The sequence below is a fragment of the Onychomys torridus genome, chromosome 11, assembly GCF_903995425.1.
Source record: "Onychomys torridus chromosome 11, mOncTor1.1, whole genome shotgun sequence".
Taxonomy (NCBI): Eukaryota; Metazoa; Chordata; class Mammalia; order Rodentia; family Cricetidae; genus Onychomys; species Onychomys torridus.
The window spans coordinates 35,958,404-35,975,901 of NC_050453.1; the positions used below are offsets into that span (position 1 = coordinate 35,958,404).

General features: G+C 39.9%; 1 protein-coding gene across 3 annotated transcripts in view; it reads right to left on the bottom strand.

Moving 5' to 3' along the window:
- The window catches only part of Astn1 (astrotactin 1), a 331,275-nt gene that overhangs the window by 59,797 nt on the left and 253,980 nt on the right, over positions 1-17,498 (bottom strand). For all 3 annotated transcript variants that reach the window (XM_036202074.1, XM_036202075.1, XM_036202076.1), the window contains exons 15-16: positions 15,570-15,674; positions 12,747-12,935 (exon numbers count right to left, since the gene is read on the bottom strand). In XM_036202074.1, coding sequence (XP_036057967.1) covers positions 12,747-12,935; positions 15,570-15,674 — 294 coding nt within the window. The remainder of the gene's footprint in view (positions 1-12,746; positions 12,936-15,569; positions 15,675-17,498) is intronic.

The window sequence follows — 17,498 nt, forward strand, 5'->3', positions numbered from 1 at the left end:
TGGAAACTGTGCAGCCACCAGTATGGGAATCTCTCAAACATTTTAAAGCAGAACCCCACTGTATAATCCAGCTCTACTTCTCTTGGTTATATCCCCGAAGGACTTTGTGTCCTACCACAGAGGTACTTCTATATCCACGTTTATTGCTTCCTTCACAATAGCCAAGAAATAGAACCGACCTAGATGCCTATCAACAAACAGCTGAATGAAGAAAACTGGGTACATATAAACAATGGAAGTTTATTCATCTAGAAAAAAAAATGTAGTCACTACATGGGCAAGGAAACAAATGGAACTAGAAATCATTATGTCAAGAAAAATAAGCTTGACTAAGAAAGATGAATACTATGTGTTTTCTCTCATGTGCACCCTAGGTTTTAGTTTGTGTATATGTATATATGGGGGAGTGTGCCATAATGCTGGAAATGGGACCTTGGAAGGGGAAAGAGAAACCTTAAGGAGGGGAAGGTAACAGAAAATACGTGACATGATAAATGCCCAGAAGACAGGGAGGAAGGGGACCAGAAGGATGTGGGGAGGGGCACAGAAGAGGAAGTAAGAAGAAAAGACTAAAGAACAAAGAATGGATAAAAATGCCAGAACGAAATCCATTACTTTGTACGCTAATTAAAAACAACAAATACAAAGTTTGTTTGTTTGTTTGTTTTTCAAAAGGGATGGTTCCTGCCTCTGAACATCCCCCAGCTGTTTCTGCTAGGAGGACGCACCACAGTTCCCAAGCACTTAAAAGGCGGCGGCACCCCCTGCTGCTCCTCACAGGGCTTCCCTGGGCATCCTTTTCCACAAGGAGCCAGTGTTCACACCCCTTCCTCTGAAAAGACCTTCTCCTGTGAGATACAGGTTTGATCCTCCTTCCCAGGAGTCTGGTTCATAGGGATGTGTCACTTGTGAAATACACATCATCTGTTTGGGGGAAGAGAGGGGGGGTTTTTCTGAAGTCCCTTTAAGCGGTTTTTATCAGTGGCTATTTTGTTCAAAAGCAGGGAGCCAAACGTCATGTTTCAGGAAAACGATGATAAGAACAACAGAAGGAATAGTAATAATCTAAGCCTTGGTGCAGCAAACACAAAACACCAGATATTTTGCTTTACATATGGAATGTAAATTCATTCCTTCTACGACCTTGTAACATATCTTAATACCCCTATCTCACAGACACGGAGACTGAGTCCTGCCACCAGTAAGCCAACATCGCAACAGCCACATGTAATAAAATATCTGATGTAATTCTGTCAGACACTAAACCTTTGCTGCAAGCAACTCCATTAAACTCCTATTGCAGTATCTGTTGAATTAACCTATTTAGCCTTGAGTCAGGCATTATTAAATGTTGCATTATGTTATCAGAAATAGAAATCATTTGCCGAGTTTATAGAGTCACAGAACATTAGAAGTAGAAGAAACTCTTAAGTGTAATCTAATTTCAAGTTTGTTATTACAGAGACAAGAAAATTATTTTGAAGAGGGTTAGGTAATTTCCTCAAGGTCAAGCTGGCTGGCTAATAGCTCAGCCAAGACAAAAGAACCTGGTTCTGTGTCCCGTTCCGGTGCTCCTCACCACCACATGTTGCTGTAGAGGAAGATGAGCATGTCAGGCTGAAGAAACGGTGCTCATCTCACAGAGATGTGAAAAACCCAGATGCCAAGTTTGGGTTCTGCCATTTGATGCCATCTCCTCCTAAATCACATTTTCTCTCGTGATGTCTTTTTTCCTCTCACATAATCCCTGTAGAGGTAATTAATTAAAGAATCCATCCCAAAACTTTTCAAGACAAAAAGCCAGGTAAATCAGTGCCTTGTATTGTTAAGTTTCTAGCCATATGCATTTTTCTCCTGAGTCTATATTTCCAGCCCAGTGGAATATGTTGGATAATATTAAATGGAGCAAACAAATTTTCCACACTTTATATTGCTGAATCTAGTGAAAAGAATAAGCTTGGCCAGAAGCAGAGTTTCTTCTCTTTATATTGCATTCCAGAACCCAGCCCTCTCTCCTCTTCATAGTTTTGCTGTTTCACAGCCCGATACTGTTCAGTTACCTCCTTGTGTCAGCTGCTTTACGTGCTACTGAGACAAAAACACATGACAAAAGCAACTTCATAAAGGAAGTTCTACTTGGCTCACAGTCTGAGGGTACAGTACATTGCAGTAGAGAGGTCATGGAGGCGGGACCTGGAGGTGACTGATCGCTGCCTCATAGTCAGAAAGCAGAGAGAAATAGAAGCGGATGCTCAGCTTGCTTCTCACTTTCTAGTCAATCTAGAACCCCGACCAGTAGAAATGCACCCCCCCCACACACACAGTTAAAGTGGGTCTTCCTATCTCGATTAATCTAATCTAGAAATTACTTCATTGATATATGCCTAGAGGTTTGCTTCTGGAGGACTTTAGTTCTTGTCATATCAGCAATTAATATTAATGATTTACTCTCCTATATGCACTACATTATTCTAGGAACTATGGGAATAAAGGAGGAAGGCTATATGTGACTGTGGTTTCATCTGCCTAGATTATTTTGCCCTCAAGTCTTTAAAAATCTTTTAAATTCTTTATGTGCATGAATGCCTTTCCTGCACATAGGTCTGTGCACCATGTGCCTGCAGTGGCCCCAGAAGCCAGAGGAGAGCAATGGATTCCCTGGAACTGGAGTTGCAGATGGTTGAGGCCCCATGTCACTGGTGGGAAGGAAACTGTTCCCCTGCAGGAGGAGCAAGTTTTTCTAACCACTCAACCATCTCTCCAGCTCTTGCACGTGAGTCGTTACAGGGCCAGCTCTGTCTTATCTGTCAGGTTTCAACTTAGAATCACCCCTCATCGTCATCACTGGGTGATTCTTGGTACCTGCCAACTTCATCTAGCACCAATTTTCTAACCAACCTCTACTATATCAGTTACTTATAGTTTCTTCATAGTGTATATTTCTGTGTGAAACCATTGTTTTCATTTAGTCACTGCTTGCTCATTTTCTCTCCTTTCTAGGACACAAATTCCAAAATGGTAGATTATTTTTTTTTTCTGCATCTTCATCGTATACACAACACCTAGACCTAAATGTCTAAAGAGAGGGGAGCTACTGAAGAAATAAAATGCTAAACCCAGAACCCATTCTTAAGGACTAATCAATCAAGCTGCAAAAGCAAAGTTTACGTATTTGTAGAAACTGAAAATAACCCAGAATACAACTCTAGTAAGTAATCTTGATTGTCAGTTTGAAGTTATTACAAAAAATAAATAAACACTGGGTGTGTCTGTGAGGAGTCATCTAGATTAGGTCAGCCAGGATAGAAAAGCTCACTCTAAATGTGTGTGGTACCATTTCATTGGCTGGGGTAGCAAATATAATAAAGAGAGAGTGAGTTGGGCACCAGCATTGATCCCTCTTCTGCTTCCTGACTATGGACACTGTGTGACTGGCGCTTCCACTACATCTCCCCTACCATGGCAGATCGCATCGTCTGAAACTTGGAGACAAAATAAACCCTTCCTTAAGCTGTCTTTGTCACATACTCAGTCCCATTGTAAGATTAGTAACTAATGTGACAGCAAATCATCTACAAGGCTGTATGAGAGATATGCTGCTTTTCTGTTGCCACATCTAGACACCAGAGTTATCCTATCAACCAAAATAATACCCAGGTTAAAATGTGAAACTCTTTGACAGTTTGTGGTTCCCAGAGGGGAAAAAAGACCACCTCTCTTAAGTATTATTTCAAGTAATCTACATAGTTTTCTTGAGATAGTAGGATGAAGATGGTGTTGCCTAGAGTACAAAACTGAACACCTTTTATCCTTCCTGTTGTGTATTTCTAGTTCCCTTCCATGAATACAGTCCAATGTGGTATACCAGCTGTTTCTGCACACATGTCCAATAGCCAATGGCTTAGTCAGGGCAAACTCTCTGTCCAAGGCTAGCCCTCTAGCTCGCACCAATCCTTTGTAGAAAGGACACCAGGAGAGAAGCCTGGAGGGTAGCAGTGTTGAAAGTTTGCTGCATAGGATGGTGAGAGAACATTCTGCCTGTTGATCTTTGAGAAACTATACACAGTGTGTTCCTGGGACGAACAGCTTTGGTAACATCTGGGAGTGTGCTGGAAATGCTGCATCTGAGGTCCCACCTAGACTTACAGAGTCACTTTCCATTTTAGTGAGATCCTATGCAATGCACGTGCACATTAAATTTTGAGAATCATTGCTGGGGTTGGGGGGCTGCTGGTACTAGAGCTCATGATGTGAAAACAAACAAACAAAAACAAACAAAGTCTGCAACAAACTACCCAAATCCAGAAAATTGGAAGGGAATGGCTGCATCTACCATGCGTCGAACAGTGCTGCACATCCCACCCTGGTGGGCTGATCTTAGAACAATGTTCTGGCTTCAGTGATCTCCTGATCTCACCTTAAACTGTTTCTGTGTTGTGTACGCTTCGGCGACATGCATGAAGCCATTTCCAGTGTATGTCAGTGAGTAAAGGATTCTGTGTGACTCCGTGTGTGCGTGTGTGTGTGTGTGTGCGTGTGTGTGTGTGTGTGTGTGTGTGTGATGTGTCATGTGTGTACAAATATATGTGTGTCTTGGAGCCAGAGGTCAACTTTGGATGTCACTCCTCAAGTGTCACTTTCCTTGTCTTCTGAGGTAGGTTAGGCTAGTTGGCCAACAGCTCTAGAGCTGTCGTTCATCCTCTTCAGCACTGAGATTACAAGCACGTGCCATCACAACTTGCTCTCTCTTTCTTTGGTTTTTCAAGACAGGGTTTCTCAGTGTCATTTTGGTGCTGGTACTGGATCTCGCTCTGTAGACCAGGCTGGCCTCAAACTTACAGAAATCCACCTGGCTCTGCCTCCAAAGGGCTGGGATTAAAGGCATACACCACCACTGTGCAACCCAACTTGATGTTTTTTATTTATTTATTTTTTATATTTTTAATGAGAGTTCTGGGGATTGAACTCTGGTCCTCATGCTTGTTTGAAAGGGCTTTACTAGCTCAACTATTTCCCTAACCCTGTAGGCATTCCTTCTAATGCTGACTTGCTACTCATTGGTTCTGGGCACACACGCAAATTACTGAAGCTCTGCAAGGTGTTCTTCCTACATACTGGGGATGGTGGGGCTTAAGTGACCCATCTGCTAGAAAATTAAATGAGAAAAGCTACATTATCTGCATAGCACATTACCTTCGTAGAACAAGAATTCAAAATAATCACTATTGGGAATATTATTCTTGCTAACTCCCTCCTTTAACCTATAGATCCAGTTTACTCTGGACTCAGGTTGCATCAGAACCTAGGAACCCGAAGCTTCATACTAAATACTCACACATATGTTTAGGAAATCATAGAGCCTCTTCCTCTGCCTATGGCATAGCCATGCTTAGCTCTGGCAGCTCCTTCCTCAAACCTTTGGATGCCACAGAAGAGCATAATTCTTCTGGTCCCTTCTCAGCTTACTATAGGGCTTTACATGTAGCAGACCCTTAGCAAATGTTTGCTGAATGACTAAATGAATCATTTAGAGAAAACAACCATATGCCATAATTGCTTTGCTACTTGAGTGCTAACTTTGTTGTCGCAAATACATAAAGAGCCTTTGGAGCTGGTTTACAACCCAAGGGTCATTAAAAAAAAAAAAAAAAAAAAAAAAAAAAAAAAAAAAAAATTGCAGAAAATTTAATGATGACTTTTCATCGGATTTCTGTCAGTTTGTGTCTCTTTAACTTGGTCACATTTTTAAGGCATGAATTGTAATCTGGGAAGTTAGCCTGAACACCATAACAGGCTAAAATACATGAGCCTAGATCTCAGCTGACCAGTACTAAAGGCTAATTGCTGATGCAGTGGTTGTTTTTGTGACAATTGTAGCAGAGGTCTGTCTACTCTACTGGGAAAGGGACCAGCTAAATCTGTCCAAGACCAAGAGTCCACACAAAAGCAAAACAGAGGAATATGGAAAAGCTGGATTCTGAGTGGTGGAGACTATGATGCCACATAGGTGGATCACTCCCTTCTTTGTCTCTGATCTCACTGCTGATGGCTCAGAACTAGAGATCACAGGATGGAAAAAACTCTCAGAGGAAAATGAAGATAGGTGCCTTGCTCAGCTTCTACCCCGGGGAAAGAAGCAACTGAAGAGACAGCAATGTGCATTGTGGACTAGCAGTCACAGCAGGGAGGAAAGCCTTGCTTATTTTGATTCACCAGCCTAGCTGCCCCAGCTGATATGCAGCAAAAGCATTGGTCAGGAAGGCAATGGCCAAAGGTTGGGTCTCAAGTCACAATGCAAGTGATATTGGAAAAGGGAGGAATGAAAGGCCTTTAAGAACCCGCTCCTGAATGGAGCATTAAAAAATAAAAGAAAGGAAGGAGCTGTGCTTAGTGTGTGAGTGGGAGATTAAGGCTAAGTCTGTGCAAGACTTATTTGAGGAAGGATCACTGTTTCTTGATCACTTTTCTGGGGTTTACAGATCTATAGCTCTTTTTGTTGTTCTCTTTCTTCTAAAGTGAGGGAAGGTAAAAGGCTCATTCTTTAATCAATCTGTGGGAGATAATTGTATACCAGACACTATCTTGGAGATGAGGGCTTAGAAACTAATAAAATGTGCTTATAATGCTTTGTATTTCTTCCAGACTTCTGGCCAATGTTCAGGGTTCTTTTTTCTTATCCTTTTTATATTTTGGGGGGCATTATTTTATGTTTTTCATTCAGAGTTTCACATAATTCAGGCTGGCTTTAAACTTGCTGTGTAGCTGAGGATGACCTTGAACCTCTAATCCTCCCATTTCCACTTCCCATATGCTGAGATTACAGCCATGCCAAAGCTGAGCTATGCATAGAAACATCGTTTTTTGTTTTGGTAGGTTTATTTTATGAGTTTTCACTCAAGAGAACATAAACTTTTCAGAAAATATGTTTAAATCTTTAGAAGAATTTATTATAGAAGAAGTATGGAAAAGAAATATGGAAGTTCTCAGTATAAAACAACAAAATTATTTTATACTCATCGCTAATCAATTTTGGAACAAACAGCCAGACAATTTGTTCTTCTACTTAAAGTTATTTTGAGATTACATACATATTTTCTCTATATATTATTTCCATGTACACGTGTGTGAACATATATATATATATATATTCTTCTGTATATGTACCCATATGTACATATATATAGATATATGTACATATGGATACATATGTATATAGATAGAGAAAAGAGTTAAAGGACATTATACGTATATTTATGTATATGTGTCTTTGGATATATACATTACATAAAGACACACATATATAAACTAGATCCTTTATTTCTTCCACAATTTGTCCATTTATAATGCTGAGGAATAGAAACTCCAGATGTATAAGCAGTTGTGGAATATTGTGGTAATATTGTGTTCCCCAATACATCATTCACCCTAATAAACTTATCTGGGGTCAGAGAACAGAACAGCCACTAGATATGGAGGCCAGAAAATGGTTTAATCCTAGCCTTCTGAAGGCAGAGATCCATCTGGATCTCTGAGTTCAAAGCCACACTGGAAACAGCCAGGCATGATGACACACGCCTTTAATCCCAGGAAGTGATGGCAGAAAGCAGAAAGGTATATAGGGTGTGAGGACCAGGAACTAGAGCTGGTTAAGCTTTTAAGCTTTTGAGCAGCAGTTCAGCTGAGATCCTTTTGGATGAGGACTCAGAAGCTTCCAGCCTGAGGAATCAGGATCAGCTGAGGAACTGGTGAGGTGAGGAAGTTGTGGTTTGTTCTGCTTCTCTGATCTTCCAGCATTCACCCCAATACCTGGCTCTAGGTTTGTTTTTATTAATAAGACCTTTTAAGATTCATGCTACAGAATATTACTTTAACTAGTCAAAGATGTATTACATTGTTTAGGTTGCATTTGTTTAATTATGTAAAGAGTGTCACTGTTTCAACTTGCCTGCCTAAGGCACCTGATTGGTCTAATAAAAAGCTGAATGGCCAATGGCTAGACAGTAGAGGGATAGGTGAGGCTGGCAGACAGAGAGAATAAGTAGGAGGAAGAATCTAGAGAAAGGAGAAGAGAATAAGGGAGAAAGAGAAGGAGACAGCTGGGGCCAGCCAGCCTGGCCACTGCCAGCCAGCAAGACACGGAGGAGTACCTACAGAATGAAAGAAAAGTTAAAAAGCCCCAAGGGCAAACATGTAGATGAAGAGAAACAGGTTAAATTAAGCTATAAGAGCTAGTGGACAAGCATAAGATGAGGCTGAGCATTCACAACTAATAATAAGTCTCCATGTCATGCTTTGGGAGCTGGTTGGTGGCCTAAAAGAAAGCCTGCTACAGACAGTAAACCAGTAGTAATGACTGTCTTCTTGCCTCTGCTGAGTAGAGCACTAGGAAGAAGAGTCAGGGAAAGGATTTGCTTTCCATTTTATACTGTTTTATGCACTTTGAATATTTTAAACAAAGACATTTGAAATTAGAAATAGAAATATGGTTAGTGCTGCCAAGGCCATTGTTGTGAGAGATAATCCTGCATGGAAATGACAACACAGGGGAATGTGAAGAACACTGTAAAGAATCCACAAAGCATGATGGAAGTGGAAAGCAGGCTGCCAAGAACTGTACCTGGAGTCAGAAGGTCTTGGGAAAACGGTATCACTCTAGCTAATTCTTGCTGAGGAGAAGGAAGATCCAAAATGGTGGTCAAGGTTGGGTAGATGGATAGCTACAAGATTCAAGGCTCAGAAGTCTGAAGAGCTTCAGTGCCAATCCAGAGAGAGCCTGGATCCTGGGAAGCTCTTACTCTCTCTTCCAGAAGTCAACCTTGAGGGCTTCAGCCCACCAAGGCTGGTCTAGACTGCTGGCTTCTAGAACTAGAAGGATGTGAATTTATTTTAAGATTTCAAGACTGCAATTTGTTACAGCAGCCACAGGAAACTGATACAGAGGGTGAAGCTGCATTTTTCATGCTGAGACAGCAGGAACGAACAAGCATACGGCTTCAAGCTGAGGAGCAATGCCATTAAATTGCATTTTTAAAAGGTAACAGATGGTGAATTTTAGAATGCAGTGAAATAGAAGGAAACAGAAGCAAAGGAGTTATGGGAGGAAACCATTTAAATGGTGTTCTTATTGATATAATAACTATTCAGATTTATGGGCACGGCGTGATATGTTGACTGATGTATGTTATATAGATGCATGATGTATGTTTAATGTAATAATCAAAGCAAGGTGATTAGTATATCCATCACCTTAAATTTTGATCACTTATTCATGATAAATACACCCAAATGTTCAGTTCTAGCTGTTTAGAATATGATAACATTATAGTTAACTATATTCACCCTACTGTGCAGCATATATCAGGACTTAACTCCTGCTATCTATCACAGCACACTATATACCAGCCTCTCACTCTCTCTCATTTTCCCCTTTACTTTCTCTGATTAGAATCATTGCAATAGCAATTGATATTGTAAACTCAGCCTTGAGAAAATGAGAAAGAGGTGGCACATGTTGAGAAAATGTCTAAGTGGGGAAGAGCTCAGAACTTCATAGTGGTTCAATGCAAGGGATGAGAAGTACCAAGACTCTCCATTTTAAATTTTGTGCCATACATGGCTTCAGAATCTAATGGCTACAGGGAAGCCAAGTGTTGATCCCTGGAGAGTCTGGAGAAGATGAATGTAGAAATCTTGAATACTTGGTGGCAATGAAGTCCTGATTCTGGGAGGAAAGGTAAACTTATGGGGAGGTAGTTAAGGATTCAGATGGATACCATCCAACATTGGTGAAAATGGAAGGAATACTAAAGAAGAAAGGAGGCTATAAAGATGGCTCAGTGGTTAAGAATATTTGTTGCTCTTCCAGAAGACTAGAGTTCAGTGCTTAGCATGCAAATCTGATGGCTCACAACCACCAGTAACTCCAGCTTTAGAGGATCTGATGCCCTCTCTGTCTCTTTGAGCATTGTCACTCCTGTGTCCTCCCAACACACACACACACACACACACACACACACACACACACACACACACGCACACAGGAGAGAGAGAGAGATTAAAATAAATCTTCCCCCAAATGAAAGCTTTGCATCATTATTCTATATGTAAATGATGTATTTAAAGGGGTAAGGGCAAAGTGGATAAAAATAAAGGATAAGGACATAGGAAGAGACTAGGAACATAACAGCAATGGGAATATCATGGGAAGAGATGGTTTTTAAGAAGTGACATGATGATAGAAAAGTCTATAGATAGGATAGAGAGAGTGGTCATAGAATAAATGCTAGTGACACTCTGACTAAAAAGTCCTTGATTTTCTCTTCCTCTAGTGCCGCTAAAAAGTAATTGGAAGAGTGAAATGAAGCCAATGAGAGGAAGCAGAGAAATGACATAAAAACTCCTAAGAAATTTATTGAAAATGTGTTTAAAGTAAACAGTGGTAAAAAAAAAAAAAGGCTCATATTAATGAAAAGATGAGTTTTTGAGGATTCAGCATTAGGAAAGAGAGAATCCAGTGGTTGAAGAGACTGTTAAGATTCAAATGGACATAAGCAAGAGGTAAGGTAAACCAAGGCAGTTAAGAGCCAAAGCGTAGTCGGAGAGGTTGGTCTGAAGGGGGAGAACTTATTTTCTGGCTTCAAGGGCAAAGGATGATGAAAGGAGACACAAGTTATCTTTAGAGATTTATATACAGGGACAAAGGCTACTGGAAAACTCTATTTATAATTGTGTTCTTTTTGTGAAAAAAGGAGAAAGAAAAAGAAAGTGATCAAGTCTCATTTTAGATATAAGAAATGGAAGTATTTTTCCCCCACAGGTTTTCAAAGGATTTGTGCAGAGATATTTATTCCAAAATGTTATCATGAGAAGTAAAAACTACTGTATGGAAAGCTGCCCTCTAGAGATCTGGCCTAAAACATGCATCTCTAAGTTTTCATCATTCCTATGTATCTAATGCTGCATGCCTACAATGATAGCCACATAAAAGCCCATACCAGAAGGACTTTTACACCAGTTACCACCACCACTATCACCACTGGCAACAACTGCAAGAAACAGGAGCAGTAGTAACAGGAATGGCCACAAATGATAGTGTTTTAGAGTAAAGGGAGATCAATGCCCATATTTAAAATTAAGAAACCAGATTAACAACAAAACAGATAAATCCAGAAGTCTCAAGAATGAGGGCTGCAGGGTGAACATGGGCAGTAGTCACTTGTGACTTCTTACAAGTCAGGCATAGCTGGAGTAAACTAAAATAATCAAATATTTTTTTCATGTAAATAGCAAGCAGGAAGTTGCATATATAATATTTCTGAGAACTCAAGTCAACAGTTGGATTGTGGTGAAGCTGGGTCCTGAGTGGCAAGAGAGGCTTCCCTATCAAGGGAAATGGGGTGCAAGGCCAAAGCTTTGAACAATTTCTCTATGGGGCTCAGTGTTTCTCTTTGAGGACAGTATAGTGCCAGGAGAGAAGCATCATGTAGAGTCATGAACTTGGAGAAAGGTCAGATGTTCATCTCCCAGAAGTCCCAGGTCTTGGCAATCACTGAGCCCCTTGCAAGCAGGAAGAGCAGAGGATTCAGCCTTGTGATTCAGTCCCTGAGCTCTGAAAAAGAGACTTCAGGGAACTTTGCCAGCTGGAACTGATCTTATCTACATTCACTTAGATTACACTGTTCCCTTGGCAAAATGGATTCAGAATATTGTTCAGATTCCAAAGTTTGAGAAGCCTGAGGTTGTCTTTATGACTTTGGAGAACTCTGGCTTAGGGGAATATTCCTACAGCCACTGGGGCCCAGGAATTAATCTCTTGGTCCTGGGAAAAAGAAGCCAGCCAGAAGAGAAGCCATTCTACTTCTGAATCCCATTGAACAAGGCAAGTGTGAGTTTATATGGAGCTCACAGAAACAAGAAGAGTCAGGCCACAGACTTAATTACCCCTTTGGTAATACTGTTGATAGAAGAGGGGCTCTAGTCTCAAAGGAAGTTTTGATTCATGACTGATAAGATGTCCCATTTCTTGAATTTTGTTGTGTCAATTCAAGACTTCCTGTTAGCAGCTCACACATCCACAACTAGCTCTCATTAGAATACCATGCAGATCAGCTCAGGAGGAAGTCCAAGATTGGCAATGCTAAATCAGGCTTGATATGATTATAACTACTTAGGACTGCACCACTACTATACAACGAAGTGACTTCAGAAGGTTTTTAAAGTTTTCAGGATAGTGTACTTGGTCAGCCACTTTCTGTTCAGATAGTGGGGACAAAGACTTATTTTTAAGCCTGTCACCCAACACTTAAGATAGTTTTTCAAAACACAAATCAATCAGGAAAATAGAAAATAAACCTAAATATAATTAGTACAAGATGGAATGAGAAGGGACTTAGTATGTTATCCTCTCATTCCTGTGAGGGATTAAGAGGCAGTATGTTGGTGTTGCTGTGGGTAAATGGACTAGAACATTCTCCTTTCCTCCTGTTTTGTAGCAGCAGAATGGATGGTGGCTGTCAACCTTTAGTGGACTCTCTATAGTAACTAATACAATGAACATATAGTTGTGATCCCATCCTGCATCGTCTAATACCCAGATTTGATTTTAGCAACCTCACCTTAGAAAATTTATATATAAGCACACAGAATTAGGGGAAATCTGAATTAATCCTTTTCCTATGGAGCCTTTGTGTTTGGCCATATACATTGCTGGTGGGCAGATAGTACTTGCCACGGAGCAAGCCACTCACCTTTACTGATGTCTTCATATTCCAGCCAGAGCCGCCGCTGGACTTGTTTGTTTGGGTACCATATAGAACAGGATTCCTCAAAGCCGTAGATAGCTTCCTGGATGTAATGGTTACCAAACTGATCCAACAAGGCCACAAAATCTGCCCGAGATGTAGCCCCGTCCAAGGAGTGGAGAGCGTTGCTGAAGGCTATAGAGGATGTCACCCAAGAGTAAGTAAGGATGGGAACTCACCAGTTAGATACACAGATTCCTAGGCAACCTAGTCCCAAATGTGACTGTGTGACCTGATGTGATGTTTGAGAACCAGCTAGGAATATCGTGCAATTCTGTTTAACTGAAGTAAATGTTCCTGTTCCTAAATAGGTATCTTTTCAAGGATGTTGTTTATTTTCTTAATTTTACTCAAGTTAAGCAGAGGAGTACAAATCCTCACTCCTGCAACCATTAGGTAAATGGTTTTGTGTCCCATAAAACTGCAGTTCATGACATTATATCAATTTAGTCAGTTTAATTAATAGCATTTTAAAAATAGAAAGAGAATAGCATAGTCTAAAATAGAAACATAAATACCAGCAAGGGACATTCCACACCATAAAATAAAGTATTATTTTATAGTGTGTGTGTTGTGTGAATGTGGGTATGTATGAAGCACAGGGTCATAGAATAAAAAGAATTCTGTGGGTAGAGACTGTGATGGCTAATACTGATTGTCAACTTGATAGCATCTAGAGTCATCTAGGTAATGAACTTCTGAGCATGTCTGTGAAGAAGTTTCTAGATTAGGTTAGTTGAGGTACGTCCTGGTTGGTTTCTGTCAACTTGACACAAACCTAGATATACTGAAGAAGAAAGAATATTAATAGAACAAATGTCTCCATAAGATGTGGCTAGAGGCAAGTCTATTGGGCATTTTCTTGATTAATGATTGATTTGGAATTACCTATCCCACTGTGGGTAGTGCCAAGTCTAGCAGGTGGGCTTGAGTTTTATGAGAAAGCAGTATGAGAAAGCCATCAAGGAGCAAGCTAGTAAGTAGCATTCCTCTATGGCTTCAGCTTCCGTTCCTCCCTGGAGTTCCTGCTTCAACTTCCTTCAGTGATGGACTGTTAATGAGGAAGTATAATATAAAATAAAATAAACTCTTTCCTCCTGGAGTTGCTTTTAGTCATGGTGTTTTATCACAGCAATAGAAAAATAAACTGAAACAAGGTGGGAAGACACATCCTAATTCTGGGTGGTACCATTCCATGGGCTGGAGTGCTGGACAGAATACACAAAGAAAGCAAGTTGAACACCAGCATTCATCTCTCTCTGCTTCCTAATCCTGCCACCATGCTTTCTCTAACATGGCAGTGAGCCAAAATAAATACTTCCTTCCTTAAGTGTCAGATACTCTTTCCTAACTCTAAGGAAACTAAGGAATACAAGAACCAAAACTATTTACAGAAGATTTTAACTAAGAAATGGGTAATGAAAAGATAATGGAAGAAAAGGTGTAAGAAATGTCATGGAAACAATGCTTGTGTTTTATTTTAGAAAAACCAAAGGTAAAGGAACAGGGAAATGATGAGTGGAAGGACCCTGTATGTCTCCTCACTCTTTGTCTGAGCCAAATCTCTTCATGGTTTCTGTTGTTCTTTAAGACTCGAGGGAGAAAATGGTCTGTAGTAAACTTTCAGACTCTAATACTTTATCTGGCCAGCTCTATTCAGCCCTCCTTCCTAAACATCTGTGTCCCATAGGGGCAAGGTGGAGTCTAACCCAGCCATGAGATGTTAAGTACCAAGGTCATCACTAGGGAAAACTTCATGTCACTTTGAGGGGCCTCTGGCAGCAGAAACCCATGTAATGCTCAACATCTGTATTAGGTACAAACTGAGTATGTGGGCTGAGTAGTTTCTGTTGCCATGGTTTTTGAGCGTGAAGAGTGACTTCACTTTCTACATAATCTGCATTTGAGGTTTCCTTTAGTACAACCCTCATTCCAAACCCTTCTTCCCAAGAAATCCATAAAATAAAAAAGTCAAAGTTTTGAGATCTGTAGTACCCTGTTGAAATGTTCTAACTGGTTTGTTGTAATGTTGTCTGCAATAAGAACATTCTAGATTTCTAATATTTTCCAATTCATGAAGCAGTATATTTTTTTGTTTTTAGTATAGGCTTTATTTTTCATCATAATTCTTATGGCCAATTATCTTCCTTCTTTGATCCTGAGACTCCACTTCCTGTTTGCTGACTCTAAGACCCTAAATGAACTTACAAGTCACCACTCCTTAAATTATTAAAATATAAATGTATTTCTACATATCTTTGCATTCCATATAACATACATTATTACATATAGTTAAAGACATATTTCCCTGTTGCTCTCTATTTCATTTGCTGTTTAGGAAATATGTTGTTTCTTTTTTCCCCCCTTCTTCTCTCCTTCTAGCTCCCTTTTCTTCAGGTCATCACACAAAATCTTTTAATCATGTTTTTGTTCTTTCACATGTTTATTCTGACAATTTATTAAAAGCCTACTTAAAAAAATACTCTGATCACACTGGATAATCCCAGGGGAAGAATAATATTTTCACTGATCCCAGCCTTGCCTCTTCTAGAGTATAAGGTACCCCTTACAATTCATTCTACGCTTAGAAAAGAATCTCATCCTATCCATTTGCCCTGAAGAGTGAAGCTGAGTGCCTTGGCTACATGTCTCATGCAGTGGCTGTGTGCTACACTGCTTCTGCAATACTGAGCTGAATGATCCCTTTGGAAAAGAATTCCCAGGCCTAGGGAAAGACAGAGGTGGGGGCTTGCGGTAGTGGATGCTTACCTTGAGAGACAGCTGCTTGGTTGAGTTTGATGTGGAACATCACAGACCGAACCTTCCAGTGCTGCAGCACGGGGTATCCAGACACTTCACTGAAGTTCACCATCCCTGGGGACAGAGGAGACGAAAGGTCAGCTTGTGAGGCTGACTCACAAGTCCCAAGTTGAAAAGCATGACCCAGTTCAATTAAGGTAAGGATGGATGTATTGGTGAGGAATTAGGAAGTGCTCTTTGATGAAGAGACTCTGTAGAAGTATAGTCTTAACAACCATGTCTATTGAACTCTTGCTCTCTGCCTGGCATTTTGCTAAGCACTTTGCATATGTTAAGCCATTTGATCCATGTGCTATAGGTGTTATCATCTGCACCTGCCAAGTGAAGACTTGGAGACCCCCGAGTGTTTCTACAAAGTCCCCAAGAGACTAGGTAAGATAGGGTGGGGTTCCAGATGTGCCTGAACCCAGAACCAGGCTCCTTACTCATGCTATTGTAATATTCAGACAATAAATTCATATTCAACTCTAGTTCATTCAGTCTCTAATATTTGCAGTAATTGACTCAGCTCACGTATCTGTAACATTGATTTTTCTGTCTCATTTAACTGATTTATATTTGGTATTTACACTTTAATTATTCTGAGGCTGATAATGCTTATTTCTCCTTTACCAGAAGGGACACTGTCAGGGTAACTAAGTTATTAAAAGGTAGTGACAGCCAAATATTGAGTGTCACCTATGTGCCAGGCAATAGGATATGCATTTAAAGTGCCCCTTTACCTATGAGAAAATCCAGGTTGTGAGAAGCTAAGTCTGTTGCCCAAGGTTCTCTCAATATATGCCTCCTTTGGACATTTACACAGTATCAATGGCCTGCTCTTCCTTAAGAGCTGAAAGAGCTCCCCTATTTGAATTCCAGCCAATTCTATAAATATTTAATGCTTTTCTAAACATAGAATAAAGTGTAAGGTGTATCTTATACTCTAGAAGAGGTAAGGCTGAGATCAATGAAAATATCAATTTTTCCCTGGGGTTATCCAGTGTGATCAGAGTATTTTTTTAAAGTAGGCTTTTAATAAACTGTCATTTATTAAATATATAAATAATTAGTCCATAGGAAATAAAATAAAGATTTCCCAAGTCTGTTAAAAAACACAACTTTAGCTTCATTTCTGTGCCAAGAGTCTATCTGTCTGTCTATCTATCATCTATCTATCTATCTATCTATCTATCCATCTATCTATCTATCCATCCATCCATCCATCCATCCATCCATCCATCCATCCATCTATCTATCCATCTATCTATCTATCTATGTGTGTATATGCCACAGAAATGTATATGTGCACTTACTCATGTGCATATATGTACATATACACAAGTACACACAGGAAGTGTATGTATATTGTACAGGATGTATAGACTATGTGTGCACAAATATGGCAGTGAAACAGACGTCGTACACCATCAATTCTTCAGCCCTTTTGGCTTTTGCTTCTTCCATCTAAATCAACTAACTTAATACCTAAACTGAATGATGAGTGGGCAGGATTAATTATCTACTTGTCATCTCTGATCAAATTAGGTGAGTAATTACCAAACTTACATTTCCGTGTGAATCATATGGGAATAATTATTGGGAAGGTAAAAATAAGAAAGGTCAAGAAAAGCGGCAAAAGTGAAGCAATTGCTTAAATTTTATCTCAGGTAATCAAAGAGAAGTTTCATGAAATGAAGGAAAGGTTTTTGGTGTTTTCATTCAAATGTTCATCTTTCAAGGTATGAGGCTTTGTGATGACAGTCACATGACTGCATACTTTGGCTTTTCACCTTTATGTTGACTTCAGAGGCACACAAACGAAATTCAGACTGCACAAATGTAAGACTTAATTATCTTAAAGAAACTATTCACTAGCACAGAAAACCTGTGTGCAGT